The sequence below is a fragment of the Erinaceus europaeus genome, chromosome 15 (assembly GCF_950295315.1).
Source record: "Erinaceus europaeus chromosome 15, mEriEur2.1, whole genome shotgun sequence".
Lineage (NCBI taxonomy): Eukaryota > Metazoa > Chordata > Mammalia > Eulipotyphla > Erinaceidae > Erinaceus > Erinaceus europaeus.
The window spans coordinates 19,539,267-19,561,419 of NC_080176.1; the positions used below are offsets into that span (position 1 = coordinate 19,539,267).

At 48.9% G+C, this 22,153-nt stretch overlaps 1 protein-coding gene across 1 annotated transcript; it reads left to right on the top strand.

Moving 5' to 3' along the window:
* Positions 1 to 166: 166 nt before the first annotated feature.
* STX4 (syntaxin 4) lies at positions 167 to 19,936 on the top strand. The gene is made up of 11 exons (XM_016191266.2): positions 167 to 450; positions 628 to 738; positions 852 to 951; positions 1,068 to 1,142; positions 2,106 to 2,176; positions 8,640 to 8,748; positions 8,820 to 8,896; positions 10,976 to 11,113; positions 16,769 to 16,879; positions 16,977 to 17,072; positions 17,162 to 19,936. The coding sequence occupies exons 1-10, from the start codon at positions 421 to 423 to the stop codon at positions 17,052 to 17,054; spliced, it is 900 nt and encodes a 299-aa protein (XP_016046752.2). The 5' UTR covers positions 167 to 420; the 3' UTR covers positions 17,055 to 17,072; positions 17,162 to 19,936.
* The last annotated feature ends 2,217 nt before the right edge of the window (positions 19,937 to 22,153 follow it).

Below are 22,153 nucleotides of genomic sequence, written 5' to 3' on the forward strand. Positions count from 1 at the left end.
CCAATTCCGGCCCCGAGGGTGGCAGCGGCTCCTCACGTCCCGGCAGGAGGACTTCCGTTCGGGGCGCGACAGCTTCCGCCCGGCGCCTGACCCTGGGGCGCGGAAGCGCTGCCACCCAGTGCGCATGCTCAAGGTCATCCCAGAGGGGGCGTGGCTGAGGCTGCGGGAGCGGGAGGGGGGGAAAGAAAAGGGAATTCCAACCTGTGGAAGCTTGAGATGGGGGGGGCCCGCGGCCGCCTCCTTCCCATTGACTGTGCATGGTGCTAGGGACAGAGCCTCTAACGATTGGAGAGGGGCTTGGGGTCGGCGGGGTGAGGGCGCAACGGAGGTGTCAAAGTGTGAGTGGGGTGCGGGAGTTCCAAACTTAGGATTCAGAGGCCGTTCGGGCTCAGGTGCCGGGGCGAAGCAGCTCAGGCCGCCATGCGGGACAGGACCCGCGAGCTGAGGCAGGTGAGAAGTCGGGGCGGCAGGGCCGGGAGCGGCCGGACGGGATGGGGTGTTGGAGGAATGCAGGGTTCTTGGTCCTGGGGCAGGGAGGGTGACTGAAGGCCTGCATGGGAAGACCCGGAAGCTCGTAGGTCCCGTGGGGTGAGAGCGACAGCAAGGAAGTGATGGCAGTGTCCCTAGTCCTGGCAGGGGGATGACAGCTCGGACGATGAGGACAGGGAGCGCGTGGCGCTGGTCGTACACCCGGGCACCGCACGCCTGGGGAACCCGGACGACGAGTTTTTCCAGCAGGTAAGAGGCTGGGATCTGGGCCCGGGTTCATTAGGGAACCAGGGAAGCCTCTAGGAGCAGTGCGATCTGGAGGACTTCTGTGTCTCCTTTCATGTCTCGGTCATCTTGCCCAGGTCCGGTCCATTCGGCAGACTGTTGTCAAGCTGGAGAATAAAGTCCAGGAGTTGGAGAAGCAACAGGTCACCATCCTGGCCACGCCCCTGCCCGAGGAGAGTGAGTGGAGACAGGCTCATCCCAAGGGATTGTGGGGATTGTAGTTCGTCCCAGGTGGTGGCAAAATTGACTTGCAAAGACCCAGGGCTGACGTTTTGGAGTCTTCTCTTGTTCAGGCATGAAGCAGGACCTGCAGAATTTGCGTGAAGAGATCAAACAGCTAGGGAGGGATATTCGCACACAGCTGAAGGGTGAGTTCTAGGACTCCTGACAGAGCCTTCCCTCTGGTCTGCTGAATTCCTGCTGTATGGGGTTCTGAGGCGGGGTTCAGAGAGAGCAAGTGATGTGTGCAGGTCACACAGCAGGCTTTGTCTTCATTGCTTAATTTCCTTCCATAGTGCCTGCCGTGGTACAGGTCTGCCTCTCAGTTCTTTATTCATTTTTTATTTCAATTTATGTATCAATGAGGGAGATGGGGAGAAAGAAACAAATTATCATTCTGGCACATGCAATACTGGGGATCAAACTCTGGGACCTCATGCGTTCAGATCCAAAGCTTTATTCACTGTGCCACCTCCCTGGCCACTCAGTTCCTTTATTTAAAGTGAAGACATTTACTCCTACAGTTCTTGCTGCTCTATGTGTAGGGCAGATGGAGGTTTTGTCTGGAAGCTTCTGCATACATATGGGAAGTCACTGGTGTGTTCAAGGCGATTTTACTTTTTCCTCTTGGAGGCTCATCGCTTGTCATTTTATTTTATTTGATATTTCATTCGTCATTTTACAGTCAGTTATTTGGGAGCTAGTGAAATAGCTCGTTTAGGTAGCGTGCTGCTTGGCCGGCCATGTGTACAACCCAAGCTAAAGCCTGGCTTTCACAGCATTGAAAGACGGGTTGGTGCTGGGTCTTTTTCAGTCTCTGTTCCAATATTCATCATCATCTATTTTTTCCTGCGAAAATCCTAAGGAGGTAAATATTACTCGAGTATGGCCTGAAACCTATATCCTCGTCCTTAAACATTTTTTTTAAAAAGATTTTATTAGTCTGTTGACATGAGAAAGAGTATGATACATGCAGTGCTGGGGATGGAACCCAGGACCTCAGATCCAAATGTTGTAGCCACTGCATCACCTCCCAAGCCACCTGAAAACAATTCTCAGCAGCAGCAGGTCAAACTCCCTCCCCCCCACCAGTACCCTGTGTCTTCCTACAGCCATAGAGCCACAGAAGGAGGAACCAGATGAGAATTACAACTCGATCAACACAAGAATGAGAAAAACCCAGGTGAGTTTGTTTTTCCCAGCACTAGTGTTTGCTATGTCATTAGACGGCAGAAATAAGAAGAAAGAGCCATTAGAAATTACCAAGTTCTGGAGCGGTAGCGCAGCGGGTTAAGCCCAGGTGGCACAAAGCTCAAGGACTGGCGAAAGGATCCAGGTTCGAGTACCCAGCTCCCCAACTACAGGGGAGTCGCTTCACAGGCAGTGAAGCAGGTCTGCAGGTGTCTTTCTCTCCCCCCTCTCTGTCTTCCCCTCCTCTCTCCATTTCTCTCTGTCCTATCCAACAACGATGACATCAATAACAACAACTATAATGACTGTAACAACAATAAAAAGCAACAAGGGCAACAAATAGGAAAATAAGTAAATAAATAAATAAATAAAAGAGAGAAAAGAAAGAAAGGAAGAAAGAAAGAAAAGAAATTACCACGTTCTGCGGTCAGGTGGTAGCGCAACAGGTTAAGCGCAAATGGCGCAAAGCGCGAAGAACGGGGTAAGGATCCTGGTTCGAGCCCCCAGCTCCCCACCTGCAGAGGAGTCACTTCACAGGTTGTGAAGCAGGTCTGCAGGTGTCTTATCTTTCTCTCCCCCTCTCTGTCTTCCCCTCCTCTCTCCATTTCTTTCTGTCCTATCCAACAACAATAACATCAGTAACAGTAATGATAACCACAGCAATGATGAAACAACCAGGGCAAGGAAAGGGAAAAAAATAGCCTCCAGTGGTCCTGGAGGTGGCGCAGTGGATAAGGCATCAGACTCTCAAGCATGAGGTCCTGAGTTCAGTCTCCGGCAGTACATGTACCAGAGTGATGTCTAGTTCTTTCTCTCTTTCCTCCTATCTTTCTCATGAATTAATAAATAAAATTTTTTAAAAATAGCCTCCAGGAGCAGGAGCAGTGGATTTGTGGTACAGGCACCAAGCCCCAGCAATAATCCTGGAGGCAAAAAGAAAAAAAGGGGGTGGGGCTGTAGTGCAGCTGCTTAAGCGCACTTGGCGCAAAGCTTGAGGACCAACATAAGGATCCCAGTTTGAGCCCCCGACTCCCCACTGCAGGGGGGGTCACTTCACAAGTGGTGAAGCAAGCCTGCAGGTGTCTGTCTTTCCCCATCTCTGTCTTCCCCTCCTTTCTCCATTACTCTCTGTCCTATCCGGCAACAACATAAATAACAACAACAATAATAAAAACAACAAGGGCAACAAAAAAGGAAAATAAATAAAATATTAAAAAAGAAAAAGAAAAAAGGGGAAAAAAAAAAAGAAGTTCTGTGCCTGGGGAGGTGGCACACTACATAAAGCACTCTCAAGTATAAGGGGCTGAGTTCAGGCCCTAGTGTCACATGTGCTAAAGTGATGCTCTGGCTCTCTCTGCTCCTCTTTCAAATAAATAAATCTTCTAAAAAATAATAAAAGGGGAGTCGGGCGGTAGCGTAGGACGACATCAATAAAAACAATAATAGCTACAACAACAATAAAAAAAAACAAGGGCAAAAAAAGGGAAAATAAATAAATAAATATATTAAAAAATAATAAAAGAAGTCATGCCTGAGGCTCCGAAGTCCCAAGTTCAGTCTCCCCTGCACCACCATAAACCAGAGCTGAGCAGTGCTCTGGTGTTTCTCTCAGTGTCTTTTTTTTTTAATGAATTTATTTATTTCCATTTTGTTGCCCTTGTTGTTTTTATTGCTGTTCTAGTTATTATTGTTGTTGTTGGATAGGACAGAGAGAAATGGAGAGAGGAGGGAAAGACAGAGGGGGGGAGAGAAAGATAGACACCTGCAGACCTGCTTCACCGCCTGTGAAGTGACGCCCCTGCAGGTGGGGAGCCGGGGGCTTGAACTGATCCTTGCCCTTTGTGCCATGTGCACTTAGCCAGCTGCGCTACCGCCTGATTCCCTCTCTGTGTGTGTCTTTCTCTCTCTGCATCTCTCTCAAAAATAAAATAAATAGATAAGTAAATAAATGAATAAATAAATAAATAAAATACTCTAAAATGATAATAATAATAAAAGAGAGGGGCTGGGTTGTGGTGCATATGTGACAATGCACAAGGATCTTAGTTCAAGCCCATTTGCAGAGGGGATGTTTCATGGGCAGTGAAGCATTGCTGCAGGTGTCTCTCTCTCTCTATATATATATATATATCTCCCTTCCCTCTTGATTTCTCTCCATCTCTATTCAAAAAAATAATAATAATCAAATAAGGTCCAGATAGTGGCACACCTGGTTGAGTGCACATGTTATAATATGCAAGGACCTGAGTTCAAGCCCACAAGTCCCCACCTGGAGGGAAAAGCTTCTCAAATGGTGAAGTAGGGCTGCAGGTATCTCTCTGTCTCCCTCCCTCTCTGTCTCCTCTTCCTCTCTTGATTTTTCTCTGTAGCTATCTACTAAGTGTGTAAATAAATACAAATATTAAAACTAAAATGTTTTTAAAATAATAATGAACGAAGGGGCTGGGGAGACAGCATAATGGTTCTGCAAAAGACCGTCATGCCTGAGACTCTGAAGTCCCAGGTTCAATCCCCAACACCACCATAAGCCAGAGCTGAGAGGTGCTCTGGTAAATAAACATAAAAATAAAAATTATCAAGTCCAATGCTATGATTTTTCAGGTGGCGAAAGTGAGACGCAGGGAAAGCAAGAACCCCCCCCAGGGTCCAAACACCAGGTCTGGGGGCCTGGTGGTGGCACACCTGGTTGAGCACACACATTACAGTGTGTAAGGACCCAGGTTCAAGCCCCTGGTCCCCACCTGCAGGGGTGAGCTTCATGAGCCTTGAAGCAGGTCTGTAGGTGTCTCTCTGTCTCTCTCCCTCTCTATCTCCCCCACCCCTCTTGATCTCTGGCTATCTCTATCCAATAAATAAAGATTTAAAAAACACCAGGTCTGCTCACACCCACTTTATTACAACACCCTGCATTCACCTCCTTCATTCAGGTAGTAATGGCTGAAACCTCCAGAAGCGACCTGGGCTCGGCTGTGTGAGATTAGAAGGCTCTCTAAAGGAACTGAGGCCGGGCTCGAATAGGAAGGGAAGACATGAATCCTGCTGGACTGGTGGTCAAAGGTTCTGACCAGGGAAGAAAATGGAGAAGTCCTAAATGACTGAGAGGTTTCCTGCCCACATGACTGGGCAGAATTCAAGAAGCTAGGAGAGGGGAACAAAAAGGAAGTTAGGAAGGGAACTTCCCCGCAGGGAAAGATCAGTGAGTCCTCATCTTAGGAGATTTGAGGTGATCTGACTGCTCCCCCTGGGGTGCCTAGTGGGAATAGTTTAGAGTCTGGGTGAAGGGATGAATCCTGAAATCAGCAGTCACCCTAGCTTATGGATGAAGCAATTTGGGTATGTTTTTAAAGACTTGGTTTATGGAGTTGGGTGGAGTCTCACCTGGTAGAGTGCACACGTTATAGTACGGAAGGACCTAGATTCAAGCCCTAAGTCCCCACCTGAGGGGAGAAGCTTCATGAGAAGTGAAACAGTGTTGCAGGTCCTTCCCCCCCATCTTTATTCATTAGATAGAGACAGAAACTGAGAAGGGAGGGGGAGATAGAGAGGGGAGAGAGACAGGAAGACACCTGCAGCCCTGCTTCACCACTTACAAAACTTTTCCCCTGCAGGTGGGAACCAGGGGCTTGAGCCCAGGTCCTTGTGCACTGTGATGTGTGCACTTAAGCAGGTGCGCCACCACGGGGCCCTCTCTCTTGTCTCTATACAAAACAAGTAAGATTTTACTTGCTTGTTAATAATAGAGAAGAGAGGGAGTCGGGCAGTAGCGCAGCGGGTTAAGCGCAGGTGGTGCGAAGCGCAAGGACCGGCATAAGGATCCCGGTTCAAGCCCCCGGCTCCCCACCTGCAGGGGAAAAGTTTTGTAAGTGGTGAAGCAGGGCTGCAGGTGTCTGTCTTTCTCTTCCCCTCCTCTCTCCATTTCTCTCTGTTATATCCAACAGTGATGACGTCAGTAACAATAACTACAACAATAAAAACAAGGGCAACAAAAGGGAATAAATAAATAAATAAATAATAGAGGAGAGAGACAGGGAGAATCAGAGCACCACTCTGACATGTTCAATTCTGGGGCTCAAACTCAGGACCCCATGCTTGAACATCTCCCTTAATCCATTGTGCTACTTGCCAGGCCACCAATCTGGGCATCTTGCAAGAGTGCAGCTGAGGCCAGAAGAGATGTGTCCCCGTGGAAGGAACTCCTAGGAAAGATAGGAGTGGGTTAAGGGGAGGGGCACGTCAGGGGGAGTCTTTGAGGCTTCAGGTGGCACCTGTAAAATCTTAGGGGCAGCCCAACGGGCCTCTGGCCTCTCATCTCAGCAGTGAGCCTGGTGTTCAGCACACACCTCACAAAAATGTTTGCTGAGTACCTCCTTTGACCCCCTTTTAGTCGTTTGGGACACAAGAAGTGAATCAAAGCTCCCTGCACGCCCATGGAAATGACTCACCATAGAACATGAGTCAACTATTAAATCACTAATAAAAAATTAAAAGAAAAAGACTATGAGTCAACTCTTAGAACGTAGGAAGACTTGCAGAAAGAGGGAGGGAGAATTCTGGGAGAAGGTGGGCTCCAGCAGTTCAGTTGCTTTTTTTCATTAGTTTTTTTTAATTAATTAATTTATTACTGGTTAGAAATCTAGAGGGAAGGGAGAGATAGAGAGAAAGATAGATAAGATAGATAGATAGATAGAAAGATAGATAGATAGAAACCTGCTTCACCACTCGCAAAGCTTTCCCCTGCAGGTGGGAACTGGGGGCTTGAACCTAGGTCCTTGTGTACTGTAATGTGAGTGCTCAACCAGATGTGCCACCACCTGGCCCCTGCAGTTTCTATTAGGTGGAGAAATCCTCACTTAGAATTTGGGAGAACAAAGATTCAAAAGCTTTTGTGGGGGATTTGGGAGGTGGTACAGTATATAAAAATTTGGACTGTCAGGTGTAGAGTCCTGGGTTCAATTCCTGGCGTTGTGTGTGCCACAGTGATGCTTTGGAGTGCTCTTTCTCTCTCCTGTCTTTCTCTCTCTCTTTGTAGTAAATAAGTCTTGAGGAGAAAAAGTTTCTGTGGGGATGACCTGGGGTACTTCAGTGGGTAGAGTACATGCTTTGCATTTGAGAGTTCTGAGGTTCAATCCTTAGCAGGGCATTTAATTGAGCAGTGCTCTAGTTTCTCTCCCTCCCTTCCTTCCTTCCTTCCTTCCTTCCTTCCTTCCTTCCTCCCTTATTAATGGAAAGGATAAGAGGAAGAGACGGGGAGAACCAGAGCATCACTCTGGCACAAATGATCCCAGGGATTGACCTCAGGACCTCATGTTTGAGAAACCAACACTTTACCCATTGTGCCACCTCCCAGGTCTCACTGTCATAAAACAATAATGAAAAAAATCTTTAAGGCTTGAGCATTCTAGGGGGCAAAGCATTTGTGGGGATTGAGCATTCTAGGGTGCAAAGTCTCAAGGGGTGGGGGTGGAGAAGGGAGATTAAGAGCCCACGGTGGTTGGATTGGAGGGGAGGAGGAAAGGGCAGAGAGAAAGTGAGGGAGCGGCAGGTCATGTGGGGTCTTACAGGCCAGGAAAGGGCTTTGGCTTTGTGTTTTTATCTTTTTAATATTTCATTTATGTTAATGAGAAAGAGTCGATACAGAGAGAGAGAGACTGGAACACTGCTCAGTTCTGGCTTATGGTGGGGCTGGGGATTGAACCTGGGACCTCAGGCTTGAAAGGCTTTTGCATAGCCGTTATGCTATCTCCCCAGCTCCCCCTCCTTTTTTTTGTTTTTTATTTTTTTAAATATTTATTTTATTTATTTATTCCCTTTTGTTGCCCTTGTTGTTTTATTGTTGTAGTTATTATTATTGTTGTTGTCGTTGTTGGATAGGACAGAGAGAAATGGAGAGAGGAGGGGAAGACAGAGAGGAGGAGAGAAAGATAGACACCTGCAGACCTGCTTCACCGCTTGTGAAGCGACTCCCCTGCAGGTGGGGAGCTGGGGTTCGAACCTGGATCCTTATGCCGGTCCTTGTGCTTTGTGCCACCTGCGCTTAACCCAATGCGCTACAGCCTGACTCCCCTCCCCCTCCTTTTTTTTTTTTTAAAGATTATTTATTAAAAGCAGGGAGCTAGAATAATGGTTACACAAAAAGATTCATGCCTGAGGCTCCAAAGTCCCAGCTTCAGTCCCTGCACCATTACAAGCCAGAGCTGAGCAGTGTCTCACCGTGGCACAAGCAACACTGGGGATTCAACTCAGGACCTTGAGAGTCCAATACCTTATCCACTGCACCACCTCCTGAATTACAGGACATTGGCTTTTAATTTGACAAAATGCTTGAGCTAGTGCACTGTAGCAGCAGACACTCCTAACTGCTCCTGGTGCTTCCTCACTGCCTCCACTGGGCTGCAAGGGCCCAGACCAGGCAGGGACCCTCCCCCGAGAGCCCCGCCTGTGTTCTCCACCCACAGCATGGGATCCTGTCTCAGCAATTCGTGGAGATCATCAATAAGTGCAACTTGATGCAGTCGGAGTACCGGGAGAAGAATGTGGACCGGATTCGGAGGCAGTTGAAGATCAGTGAGTGGTGGTGGGCAGCCCAGGAGGTGTGGCCGCCCAGCCCTCCCTGAGCCCAGGTTCTCCCTTCACAGCGAATGCTGGGATGGTGTCTGACGAGGAACTGGAGCAGATGCTGGACAGTGGACAGAGCGAGGTGTTCGTGTCCAATGTGAGTGGCCGAGACCAGGCCCCCACTGCTAGGCTGCCTTTCTGCCCCGAACACTGGCCCTTTTATTTCATTACTTTTTTTTTTTTTTTTTTTTTTTACCAGAGCACTGCTCAGCTCTGGCTTATGATGCTGCTGAGGATTGAACCTGGGACCTCACAGCCTCAGCCATGAGAGTCTTTTGCCGAACCATTATGTTATCTCCCCAGTCCTGGACCTTGGTTTTTGATTTTTTGTTTTTTTAATTATCTTTATTTATTGGATAGAGACAGTCAGAAATCAAGAGGGAAGGGGGTGATAGAGAGGGAGAAACACAGAGAGACACCTGCAGTCCTGCTTTACCACTCGTGAAGCTTTCTCCCTGCAGGTGGGAACCGGGGGGCTCGACCCTGGGTCCTTGCACATTGTAATACGTGCACTCAACCAGGTGTGCCACCACCTGGCCCTGTTTTTTTTTTTTATTACTTAATTTTATTTATTATTATTATTATTATCATTATTATTATTTTTTTATCAGAGCACGGATCTGTTCTGGTTTATGGTGGAGCAGGGGAATTGAGCCTGAAATTTTGGAACCTCAGGCATATTATGCTTTTTTTTTTTTTTTAGAGAGAGAGAGACACAGAGAGAAACACCAAGCACTGCTTAGCTTTGGCTTCTGGTGGTGTGGGGAATTGAATCTGGGACTTTGGAGCCTCAGGCATGAGAGTCTGTTTGCTTAACCATTATGCTATCTCCCCCACCCTATGCTATCTAAGTTGTGTTTTTTGTTTTGTTTTGTTTTTATTTTGTTTTGTTTTGTTTTTGCCTCCAGGTTTATCACTGGGGCTTGGTGCCTGCACTATGAATCCATGGCTCCTGGAGGCCATTTTTTTCCATTGTTGTTGTTGCGTAGGAGAGAAAAATTGAGAGGAGGGGAAGACGAGAGGGGGAGAAAGACGCATGCAGACCTGCTTCACTGTGAAGCTACCACCCTGCAGGTGGGGGCTCGATCCAGAATCCTTGTGTGGGACCTTGAACTTCTCACTATGTGCACTTAACCTGCTGTGCTACTGCCTGCCCCCTTTATTTTTTATTTATATATATTTTTTCCTTCAGGGTTATTGCTGGGGCTCATTGCCTGCACTATCAATCCACTGCTCCTGGTGGCCATTTTTTCCTTGGATAGGACTGAGAAAGTAAAAGTGGGGGAGATACGTGTAGAGAGAGAGAGACCTGGTATCACACTGGGTTAAGCACAGTACAAAGTGCAAGGACCTGCACAGGGATCCTGGTTCGAGCCCCTGGCTCCCCACCTGCAGGGAATCACTTCAGAAGTGGTGAAGCAAGTCTGTAGGTGTCTATCTTTCCCCTTCTCTATCTTCCCCTCTCCTCTAAATTTCTTTGTCTTCCCCTCTCTAAATTTTTCTCTGTCTATCCAACAAAATGGGGGGGGGGGGGAAAGGCCTCTGGGAGCAGTGTATTCATAGTACTGGAACCAAGCTCCAGCGGTAACCCTGGAGGCCAAAAGTCAAAAGAAAAAGAGACATCATGTGTGCTCTATGGGGTACACATCCTCTGGCCCCACCCTCACTCTTTTTTTGGTGTGTGTGGGTTTTGTTTTTTTTTGCCACCCGGGTTATCGCTGGGGCTTCGTGCCTACACTACGAATCCACTGCTCCTGGAGGCTGTTTTTTTCCTATTTTTGTTGCCCTTGTTGTTGTTGGATAGGACAGAGAGAAATTGAGAGAGGAGAGGAAGATGAGAGGGAGAGAAAGATAGACACCTGCAGACCTGCTTCACCGCCTGTGAAGTGACCCCCTTGCATGTGGGGAGTCGGGGGGCTCAAACTGGGATCCTTATTCCAGTCCTTGCGCTTCGCGCCACATGCACTTAACCCACTGTGCTACCGTCCAACACCCCCACCCTGATCCTTTTTTATGAAAGGAGTACTCAGACCCAGAAGGGAAGTACTAGCCCTCTGGAGCTGCTGGAGTCACTGCCTGAATCCAGTTCTATCCTAAGGGTTTCTCAAAGCACCCCAGCATCCTGTGACCTGCCCACCATCCCCCTCACAGACTCATACTCCTGTCCACCCTCCAGATTCTGAAGGACACACAAATGACAAGACAAGCCCTCAACGAGATCTCCGCCCGGCACAGCGAGATCCAGCAGCTTGAGCGCAGTATCCGGGAACTCCATGAGATCTTCACCTTCCTTGCCACTGAAGTGGAGATGCAGGTGCGTGGCTAGATCCGCAACATCCTTGGCCTCACCCCTGATGCCAGCGGTGACTGTCAGTCTCGCTCAACTTTAGCCTATCTTTCTTAAGAAAGAAAAAAAAATGGGGGTCGGGGGTCAGGTGGTAGCGCAGCAGGTTAAGCGCAAGGACTGGTGCAAAGATCCCGGTTTGATCCCCGGGCTCCCCACTTGCAGAGGAGTCGCTTCACAGGCAATGAAACAGGTCTGCAGGTGTCTCTCTTATTCTCCCCCTCTCTGTCTTCCCCTCCTCTCTCCATTTCTCTCTATACTATTAACAACATCAACAACAATGATAACTACAACAACAATAAAACAAAAGGGAAAATAAAGAATAATAGAAAAAAATTAATATATTTTTAAATATTTATTTATTAATGAGAGGGATAGAGGAGAGAGGGAGAAAGAACTAGATATCACTCTGGTACATGTGCTGCCAGGGATTGAACTCAGGACTTCATGCTGGGGAGTCCAACGCTATATCCACTGCACCACCTCCCGGACCATACTTAAATCTCTTTTTTATACCACTTTATTGAGGGGCTAATGGTTTGTAATACCGTTGTTAGCATATGGGCCCAAGATTTATTTACTCACTGATGAGAGAGAGAAGAGGAGAGAGAGAACCAGAGCATCACTCTGGCACATGAAATGCCAGAGATAGAACTTAGAACCTGGGGCTGGGGGGCCGGGCTTTGGTGCACCCGGTTAAGCACACATAGTGCAAAGTACAAGAACCCTCACAAGGATCTTAGTTCAAACTCCTGGCTCCTCGCCTGTGTGGGGAGCGTGTGGCTTCACAAGCAGTGAAACAGGTCTGCAGGTGTCTTAACTTTCTTTTTCCCTATCTATCTTCCCCCCCCCTCTCAGTTTTTCTCTGTCCTATCCAATAAAAATTTTTTAAAAGTGGTCCGGGAGGTGGCGCAGTGAATAAAGCATCGAACTCTCAAGCATGAGGTCCTGAGTTCAATTCCCGGCAGCACATGTACCAGAGTGATGTCTGGCTCTTTCTCTCTACTCCTACATTTCTCATTAATAAATAAATAAAATATATATATTTTTAAATTTAAAAATGGGGAGTCGGGCGGTAGCGCAGCGGGTTAAGTGCAGGTGGCACAAAGCGCAAGGACTGGCGGAAGGATCCCGGTTTGAGCCCCCGGCTCCCCACCTGCAGGGGAGTCGCTTCACAGGTGGTGAAGCAGGTCTGCAGGTGTCTGTCTTTCTCTCCCCTTCTCTGTCTTCCCCTCCTCTCTCCATTTCTCTCTGTCCTATCCAACAATGATGACATCAATAACTACAACAACAATAACTACAACAATGAAAAACCAGGGCAACAAAAGGGGAAATAAATAAATAAATAATAAAAAAAATTTTTTTTTAAATTTTTTTAAATGGCCACCAGGAGCAGTGGATTCATAGTGTAGGCACTGAGTTCCAGTAATAACTCTAGAGAAAAAAAAACACAAAAAAACCTGGGCCTGGGCAGTGGCATATCTGGTTAAGCGTACATGCTACCATGGGCAAGGATCTGGGTTCAAACCCTGCTCCCCACCTGCAGTGGGAAACTTCATGATCGGTGAAGCAGTGCTGCAGGTCTCTCTCTCTTTCTTTCTCTTTTATTTTTTATTGTCTTTATTTATTGAATAAAGACAGACAGAAATCTAGAAGGGGGAGATAGAGAGGGAGAGAGAGTGGTCTGGGAGATGGTGCCGCACTGGACAGGGCATTGGACTCTCAAGCATGAGGTCCCGAGTTCAATCCCCAGCAGCACATGTGCCAGAGTGATGTCTGGTTCTTTCTCTCTCTCCTATCTTTCTCATGAATAAATAAATAAGATCCTTAAAAAAAAATAAAAAATAAAGAGACAGAAAGATACCTGCAGACCTATTTCACCACTACTGAAGCTTTTCTCCTACAGGTGGGGACTGGGGGCTTAAACCCAGGTCATTGCTCATTGTAACATGTGTGCTGTACCAGGTGTGCCACCACCCAGCCCTGCAGGTGTTTTTCTGTCTCTCTTACTCCTCTCTGTCTTCTACACCCCACCTTAATTTCTCTCTGTCTCTGTCCTAAATTAATAAAGAGTAAGTAAACACTAAAAAAAATAGAATCAAATTCTCAAAGCACAAGATTCTAGATTTCTTTCTTTCTTTTTTTTTTTTTTTTTTGTGTGTGTGCGTTTGTGAAGAGGGAGATAGAAAGGGGAGAGAGAGAGAGAGATCAGCAACACTGATTCACCCCTTGTGAAGCTGTCCCCCTGCGGGTAGGAACCAGGTTGCTGGAACCCAGATCCTTATGCACGATAATATGTATGTTTGCCAGGTGCGTCACCACTTGGCCCCAGCCATTTTTTTTTCTTTTCTTTCTTTTCTATTTTTAAAAATATTTATTTATTCCCTTTTGCTGCCCTTGTTGTTTTATTGTTGTTGTTATTGCTGTCATTGTTAGATAGGACAAAGAAAAATGGAGAGAGCAGGGGAAGACAGAGACGGGAAGAGAAAGATAGACACCTGCAGTCCTGCTTCATCGCTTGTGAAGCGACTCCCCTGCAGGTGGGGAGCCGGGGGCTCAAACCGGGATCCTTACGCCTCCTTACGCCGGTCCTTGCACTTCACACCACATGCGCTTAACCCGCTGTGCTACCACTGACTCCCTTCTTTTCTTTCTTTCCCTGATAGAGACAGAGAGAAGTAGAGAGGGAGTGTGAAAGAGAGGCATCTGTACCACAGCTCTGCCATTCATGAAGCTCCCCCTCTGCAGGTGGGAGACAGAGGCTGGAAGTCAGGTTCTTGTGCATGTTAATATGAGCATTCTGCCAAGTGTGCCATCGCCTCCCCCCAAGATAGATTTATTATTTTTTAAATATTTATTTATTTATTCCCTTTTGTTGTCCTAGTTATTTTATTGTTGTAGTTATTGTTGTCATCGTTGTTGGATAGGACAGAGAGAAATGGAGAGAGATGGGGAAGACAGAGAGGGGGAGAGAAAGACACCTGCAGATCTGCTTCACCACCTGTGAAATGTCTTTCCTGCAGGTGGGGAGCCGGGGCTCGAACTGGGATCCTTCCGCTGATCCTTGCACTTTGTGCCATGTGCACTTAACCCGCTGTGCTACAGCCTGACTCCCCAGACTCCCCAAGATGGCATCACTCTAGCACATGTGATGCCAGGGCTGAAGCTCAGGACCTCATACTTCAGCGTCCAAGGCTTTATCCACTGTGCCCCCTCCTGGACTGCAGCCTCTCCTTTCAGACTTCTCTCCTCTCTTGACTGGGCCCCAGAATGGTGTCTGCCTCCACGACTACCCAGAGGTCCATTCCTCTATACATAGTGTCCCACCCTGGCCCTCAACTTGAGCGCACCCCAGGTAGGACCCTTCTGCTGTCTCCTGTGTCTACGTTGAACTCACAGAGCTGCCCACCAGAAGGCTCTGCCCCCAAAGCCTGCCAAGGGTTGGGGTAGGAGGTGACTTTCCTTCTCTTAGGCCTGGGCTCTGGGGGGGGGGGGTGCAATATTATTCCAGCCCTGCCCTGAAGGAAGGGGTTGGCTCAGCAGGACACCCAGTAGTGCCAGAGAGAGGCAGGGGCGGAAGGGCTTCACACAGCTGCAACATAAGCTCAGGAGAACGGGGCATCTGTGAGTGATTGGCAAGGGCACAGAGGCGCACCTTCTGCAGGCTGCTCCGAGCCATTTCAAGCCCTTGGCTCCAAGCCACCCCTCAGATAGAGTTGTGTGGGACAAAGGTATAGGGCAGAGGAACAACCACAGCACAGAAGGGGGCCTGGGTCTGGCAAGGTAGATGGCTTGGTCAGTGTGCTGCTCTCCAAGCCCAGTCCCCAGAGTGTTCAAGGAAGCTGTGCAGCTGTGTTCTCTCTCTCTCTCTCTCTCTCTCTCTCTCTCTCTCTGATTCTGTGTTTCCACATTTAACAAAACAGCAGAGGTGGTGGCCAGGCAGTAGTATACCTGGTTGAATGCACACATCACCATGCACAAGGACCCAGATTCAAACCCCTGCAGGAGGAAAGTTACACAAGTAATGAAGCAGATTGGCAGGTGTTTTTCTCTATATATCTCCCTCCTTTGTCAATTTCTCTATGCCCTAGCAAATAAAAAGAAAGAAAGGAAGAAGGAAAAAGAGAGAGAAAAATGGCTGCCAGGAAGGGTAGATTCATAGTGTTAACCCTGGTGGCATTAAAAAAACAACAACAACAACAAAAAAAAAAAAACAGCAGGGGCTGGGAAGACAGCATAATATTTCTGCAAAAAAAATTTCATGCCTGAGGCTCCAAGGTTCAATCCCCATCACCACCATAAGCCAGAGATGAGCAGGGCTCTTGTGTTTTTCTCTGTACATCTCTCTGTCTCTCACTAAAGTAAAATATAGGGAGTCAGGCGGTAGCTCAGCGGGTTAAGAGCACATGGCATCAAGTGCAAGGACCGGTGTAAGGATTTTGGTTCAAGCCCCCGGCAAGGGAGCCACCTGAAGGGAAGTCCCTTCACAGGCAGTGAAGCAGGTCTGCAGGTGTCTATCTTTCTCTCCCTCTCTGTCTTCCTCTTCTCTCTCCATTTCTCTCTGTCCTATTTAACAACGATGACATCAATAATAACTACAACAATAAAACAACAAGGGCAACAAAAGAGAATAAATCAATAAATATTTTTTAAAAAAGGTAAAAACAAGAACAGGAAGGTGGGGTTGGGCAGCGGCCCACCTGGTTGAGCAAATACATCATCATGCACAAGGACCCTGATTCAAATCCCCACTCTCCACCTTCAAGGGGGTGGGACAGGCTTCACTGGTGGTGAAGCAGTGCTGCAGGTGTCTCTCTATTTCCCCTTTCCCTCTTGATTTCTCTGTCTCTGATATATTAAAATTAAATATTTAAGAATGGGGTGTTGGGAGAGTCAGGTGGTAGTGCAATGGGTTAAACACACATGGCGCGAAGCACAAGGACCTGCGGAGGGATCCCAGCTCGAGCCCCCGGCCCCCCACCTGCAGGGGAGTCACTTCACGGGCAGTGAAGCAGGTCTGCAGGTGTCTATCTTTCTCTCCCCCTCTCTGTCTTCCCCATCTCTCTCCACTTCTCTCTGTCCTATCCAACGACAGCAACAACAAGAATAATAATAACCACAACAATGATGGAACAACAAGGGCAACAAAAGGGGGAAAACTGATCTCCAGGAGCCGTGGATTTGTGGTGTGAGCCCCGGCAATAACCCTCGGGGCAAAAACAAAAAAAGAATGGGGGGCAGGGCCCTGTGGTGGCACACCTGGTTGAGTGCACATTTTATAATGCACAAAGACCCAGGTTTGAGCCCCCAGTCCCTACTTGCAGGGGGAAAGCTTCATGAACAGTGGAGCAGGGCTGCAGGTGTCTCTGAGATTCTCTCCTTCTCTATCTTCCCCTGCCCTCTCCATTTCTGACTATCTCTATCCAATAAATAAATAAAGATAGTAAAAAAAAAGAAAAGAATGGGGGGGATCCTGGAAGCCCCTTTGGGAGTGTGAACTCATTTACTGTGCCTTATAAAGCACTATTCTTCCTGCCAGAAATGTCCTTTCAGTCTGTGAGACAGGAGCTAAGGTCCCCTCCCCTGGTCACCTCGACCCTCCTAAAATGCCCCTCCTCCGAGCAGGGGGAGATGATCAACCGGATCGAGAAGAATATCCTCAGCTCCGCGGACTACGTGGAGCGCGGGCAGGAGCACGTCAAGACTGCCCTGGAGAACCAGAAGAAGGCGCGAAAGGTGGGCCTCCCTGCCACTCCCCTCCCTTCTTGGGGCCCCTGCCTCCCCTTCCTCCCTCCCTGTCTGAGTCCCCCCTGAACCCCCTCCTCTCCCACAGAAGAAAGTGTTGATTGCCATCTGTCTGTCCATCACCCTCCTCCTCCTGGTGGTCATCATTGCTGTCTCATTGATTTGATAGCGGCGCACATTCTCGGTGAGATTTGTGGGCCTGCCCCTCGGCCCGCCCGCCCCAGCCCCATCCGGGGCCTTCCTCAGAGCCGCTTCTTCCTCCTTCTCTTGCAGGCACTGAAAGCACCAAGGCCCCGGGCTCTGCCATCTCCCCGAGCCGCTGGGGAGGGCAGGACAGAACCTCCAGCCAGACCACCTGCCTCACACCGGCCATCGCAGGTGGAGGTGGACGGTTCTCCAGGCACCCGTCCATTCTGGGGGCCTCCCAGCTTGGGCCACACTGCCTGGGGAGGACCTGCACTGATCTGTTTGATTGGGATGCATGGTTTTGTAAGAAATAAAAAAAAAAAAAAAGAAAGAAAGAAAGAAAAGAAAAAAAAAAGAAAGAAAAGAGAGAGAGAGAGAGAGAGAGAGAGAGCGCTTGGAGACTCCACCATGCATTTGTTTTCTCAGAAAGACTGACCCAAGGCATCAGGTACTCCTGCCTTCTCACCAGCCCCGGGCCAAGCCCAGCCTCCATGGCTCTGGTGAGGGGCTGGGACCATCACAGATTGGCACACCCCTCCTAGAGAGGCTGAGCGGGGGGAGCTAATACATCCATGTCTTTTTGTTATTGTTGGACAGAAGCAGGCAGAGAGACCTGTTTACCCTGTGTATTAGGATTAGTATTAATATTATTTTAAGATAGAGACAGGCAGAGAGAGAGAGAGAGAGAGACCAGAACACTGAAGCTTCTTTCAGTGAGGTAGGGATCAGGTTTGAACCTGGATTGCACACATGGCAAAGCAGTGCTCTAAGTGAGCTATTGTACAGTCCCTCTCTTTTAAAAAAAAATTTTTTTTTTGCCTCTAGGGTTATTAATGGAACTCAGGGCCTACACTATGAATCTACTGCTCCTGGAGTCCACTTTTTGCCATTTTTTCCATTTTATTGGATAGGACAGAAATTGAGGGAGGAGGAGAAGACAGAGAGCGGGAGAGAAAGAAAGATACCTGCAGGCCTGCTTCACTGCTTGTGAAGTGAGTCCCCTGCAGGTGGGGAGCCGGGGCTCGAACCGGGATCCTTGCCCAGGTCCTTGTGCTTTGTACTATGTATGTTTAACCCGGCACACTGACACTCAGTCCCTCCCCCCACACACACTGTTTTAGTTAGTTAATTAATTATTTAAGTAAATTTTGAAGAAAGACAGAAGTTGAGAGAGAAGGGGCAGAGAGAAAGAGACACCTGCAGCACGAGCACTGCTCATGCAGCTCCCCAGTTCAGGTGGGTACGAAGGACTTGAACCCAGGTCCTGGCAGCACTGTATAACATGTGTGGTCAACCAGGCACACCACTGCCCAGCCCCCTTAAATTATAGATATTTATTTATGAGAGACTGAGAGAGAGAACCAGGGCATCACTCCAGCACATAAGATGCCAGGGATCAAACCCAGAACCTTGTTCTTCTTCCTACTGAGAGTTCAACTCTTTATCCACTGCGCTGTCTCTTGGTCACAGCACCTACACCATCCTCATACTGGCCCTGAGGAAAGAGGATTCCACGTACCTAACACCAAATTGAGGCCGGGATGAGAGGTGTGTGTGTGTGTGGGGGGGGTGTCAGTGGGGATTCCTGAATCAAGGCAGGAGAAGCACCAGGAAAAAGGACGTGAGGGGGCTGGGTGGTGGCACACCTGGTTGAGTACACACATTATAGTGCACGAGGACCCAGATTCGAGCCTCCCAGTCTCCACCTCCAGGGGGAAAGCTTTATGAGTGTTGAAGCAGGGCTACAGGTGTCTCTATGTCCCCCTTCCCTCACAATTTCTGACTGTCGCTATCCAATAAGTAAATAAAGGTAATTTTTAAAAGGGGAGGGCCAGGTGGTGGTGCACCTGGTTGAGCACACTATTACAATGCACAAGGACCCAGGTTCGAGCCCCCGGCCCCCACCCACAGGGGAAAAGCTTCACAAGGGCTGCAGGTGCCTCTCTGTCCCTCTCCCTCTCTATCACCCCCTTTCCTCTTGATTTCTGGCTGTCTCTGTCCAATAAATAAAGATAATACATTTAAAAAAATAATAATAATTTTTCAAAAAGAAAAAGGTGTGGAGTAACTGAGGCCGTTCCTCTGGATCCCGTGGAAAGAGAGGGGCTGTCTCTGAGACACCACGCCTGATTGGATGATTTCACTGTTACGTGTTTTGCTTTTGCCGCAAGGATTATCACGGAGGCTCAGTGCCCCTATGAGGACTACACCATTTTCTTTTTATGTGATAGAGGTGATAGGCAGAAAAAGAGATGGAGAGAAGGAAAAGCACCTACAATACTATCTCCTCCACCACTCGTGAAGATCCCCCTGCAGGTGGCCATTGTTACTATTATTCTTTTTGCCCAATCAGGGTTATGACTGGGGCCTAGCACCTACACAAACTCCACTGCTCCTGGTGGCCATAATTTTCTCTCTTTCTGATAGAGGGTGAGAGACAGGGAGGGAGAGACACTACAGCTCCACTCATGAAGCTCCCCCCGACTGGCACTCTCAGTGTGCGGGCACGGGATTCACCTCAGGCCCTTGGGCATGGTAGTGTATGTGCTCATACTTAAAGGAGGCTGGGAGAGATTGAGCTAGCGCACATGGTAGAGTGCACGCTCACCACGTGATAAGACCCAGGCTTCTCCATCCATAGGGTAGCACCATGCAAAAGGTGGCTAACCTGCTTGAGTGCACTTGTTACCATGAGCAAGGACCTAGGTTTGAAGCCCCATTCCCCCCCTGCGGGGGGTGGGAGTGGGGCATGACATGAAGCAGGTCTGCATGTATCTATCTTTCTCCTTCTCTGTCTCCTCATCCCCTCTCAACTTCTCTCCATCCCGTCAAATAAAATAGAAAAAAAAAAAAAGGGAAAAACTGACTGTCTGGAGCATTGGATTTGCAGTGCCGGCACTGAGTCCCATTGATAACCCTGGTGGCAGAACAAAAGCACATCAATAGCACGAGAGCCGTGCTGTGGTGCTTCTCTTCCCTCTGCCCCTCACCCTTTATTTGGGAGGGGTGGAGTGGAAGCCACCCAGGAGGTGGCACAGTAGATGAACTCTTAGACCTTTAAGTGTCAGGTCCTGTGTTCCATCCCTGGCACAGTATGTATCAAAGTGATGTTCTGACTTTCTGTCAATCTCTCCTTCAGCAATTATTTTATTTTTACCACCAGAGTTACCACTGGGGCTTAGTGCCTCAACAGCACTACCCATTCCTGATAGCCTGCCTTCCTTTCCATACTCCTCCTTTTTTTAGGCCTCCAGGATTATTGCTGGGGCTCAGTGCCTACACTACAAATCCATTGCTCCTGGTGGCCATTATTTCCATTATTGTTGTTGCTGCTGTTGTTGTTGTTGGATAGGACAGAGAGAAATGGAGAGAGGAGGGGAAGACAGAGAGGAGGAGTGAAAGATAGACACCTGCAGACCTGCTTCACCGCTTGTGAAGCGACTCCACTGCAGGTGGGGAGCAGAGGGCTCAAACTGGGATCTTTGCCTGTCTCTACATTTCTCACTTATGTGTCTTTACTCTGGTGTGTTACCTCCCAGCCTGCTTCTCCTTTTGATAGAGACTGAGGAACAGAGGGAAGAGTGGGGGAAATTAATGCCTGAGGCTCCAAAGTCCCACTTTCAATTCCCAGCACCACAGTAAACTAGAACGGAGCAGTGCTCTGGAAAAAAAAAAAAAGAAAGATAGAAAAAGGGTCAGGTCAGCCCTGCAGCACTGTCTCACCACTCCTGAAGCTTCCCCCTGGAGGTGGAGTCCTCATGCACGGGGACATGTGTGCTCTACTGGGTGTGCCATGAATAAGCTTTCTTTCTTTTCTTTCCCTTTCTTTTTCTTTCATGAGAGAGAGAAAGTGAAAGAGACTACAGAACCAAGGCTTCCTTCAATGTGGTGGGGCTCAAGCTTGACCCTGGATCATGCACATGGCTAAACAGCGTGAGCTAAACAAGTGAGCAATTTTGCTGTCCCCACCCAGACCAATGAATGAATCAGAAAGGAAGGAAGCACAGGGCGAATGGTATCCACCAAAAGGGGTGGGATCCTATTGGTGCAAAGGCCCAGCTAAAACCCTAGTGGGAAATAAATAAACCAGTTTAGAGAGCAAGGGAGTGTGATCAGCACACCTGCACATCTGTTTCCAAAGGTGACTGAAGTCAGTAGTGGATTCTTCTGAACCCCAGGCCCTAACTCCATGCTTCCTAGTCTGCGTGCCCTGTTTCTGGAGCCCGACCTGGCACAGACCCCTGGTGGGCCCTAGGGACCTGGCATTAGTTGCAGGGTTGGGTTCCTGCAGCCTGGCTGCGCTCCACTTTGGATCCCACATCCGCGGGACCTGGGGTGCGCCAGCCTTGGTGCGAAGTCATTGATGCACTGGTGCCCCGCCCTGGACCAAAGCCCGACGAAGTCCAGAGGGTGGAATTGCAGCCAGCTCCACCTCCCACTTTGGTAGGGCGGCCTTCCGCAGCGCCTCTGGGTGACCCCGCACCGCCGGGGTACCGCGAGGAAGCCAAACCCAGTGTGGGGGCAGGACCGAGGTCGAAGACGATTGGCCTGCGGACCCGAGTGTTCATGATTTTCGTGAGGAGTTCGGGGATTGGTCGAGGGAGTGAGCGCCCGCGTAAGCAATTGGCCCTAGGGCTGATGTGGGCTTGGGAAGTGCGTCGGAGGCGATCCTTGAGCTCCAGCCCAGAGGCGAAGGTGGAGGGGCGTGGGGTCGTGGGGAGAAACCTCCCAGACCTGAAGTCACGCATCCCGCTGACAGCTGCGGGGAAAGAGCTCCTCATTCTCCGCAGCCCGCAGTCTCGATGGTCACCAATGGGGCAGCCGCAGGGGCAAGATCCTGCCCTCTAGAGGACTGATCGGGATGTGGGTGCAGAATCTGGGCTCCCCTGACCCTGCATTTTCTCTGGAATCTTGTCCTGTTGCCCACCTTTAGACATCCTCTGCCTTCAGGGTAAAACTGGCATCTTGCCATCACATCTGTGCTCGAGACGATGGCACATCTGTGCAGCTGGATGTCGGTCCTTCCCGGCACCACAGGAGCCTCCTGCCTGGCCACGTGGTCTTAACCTGTCTCATCCA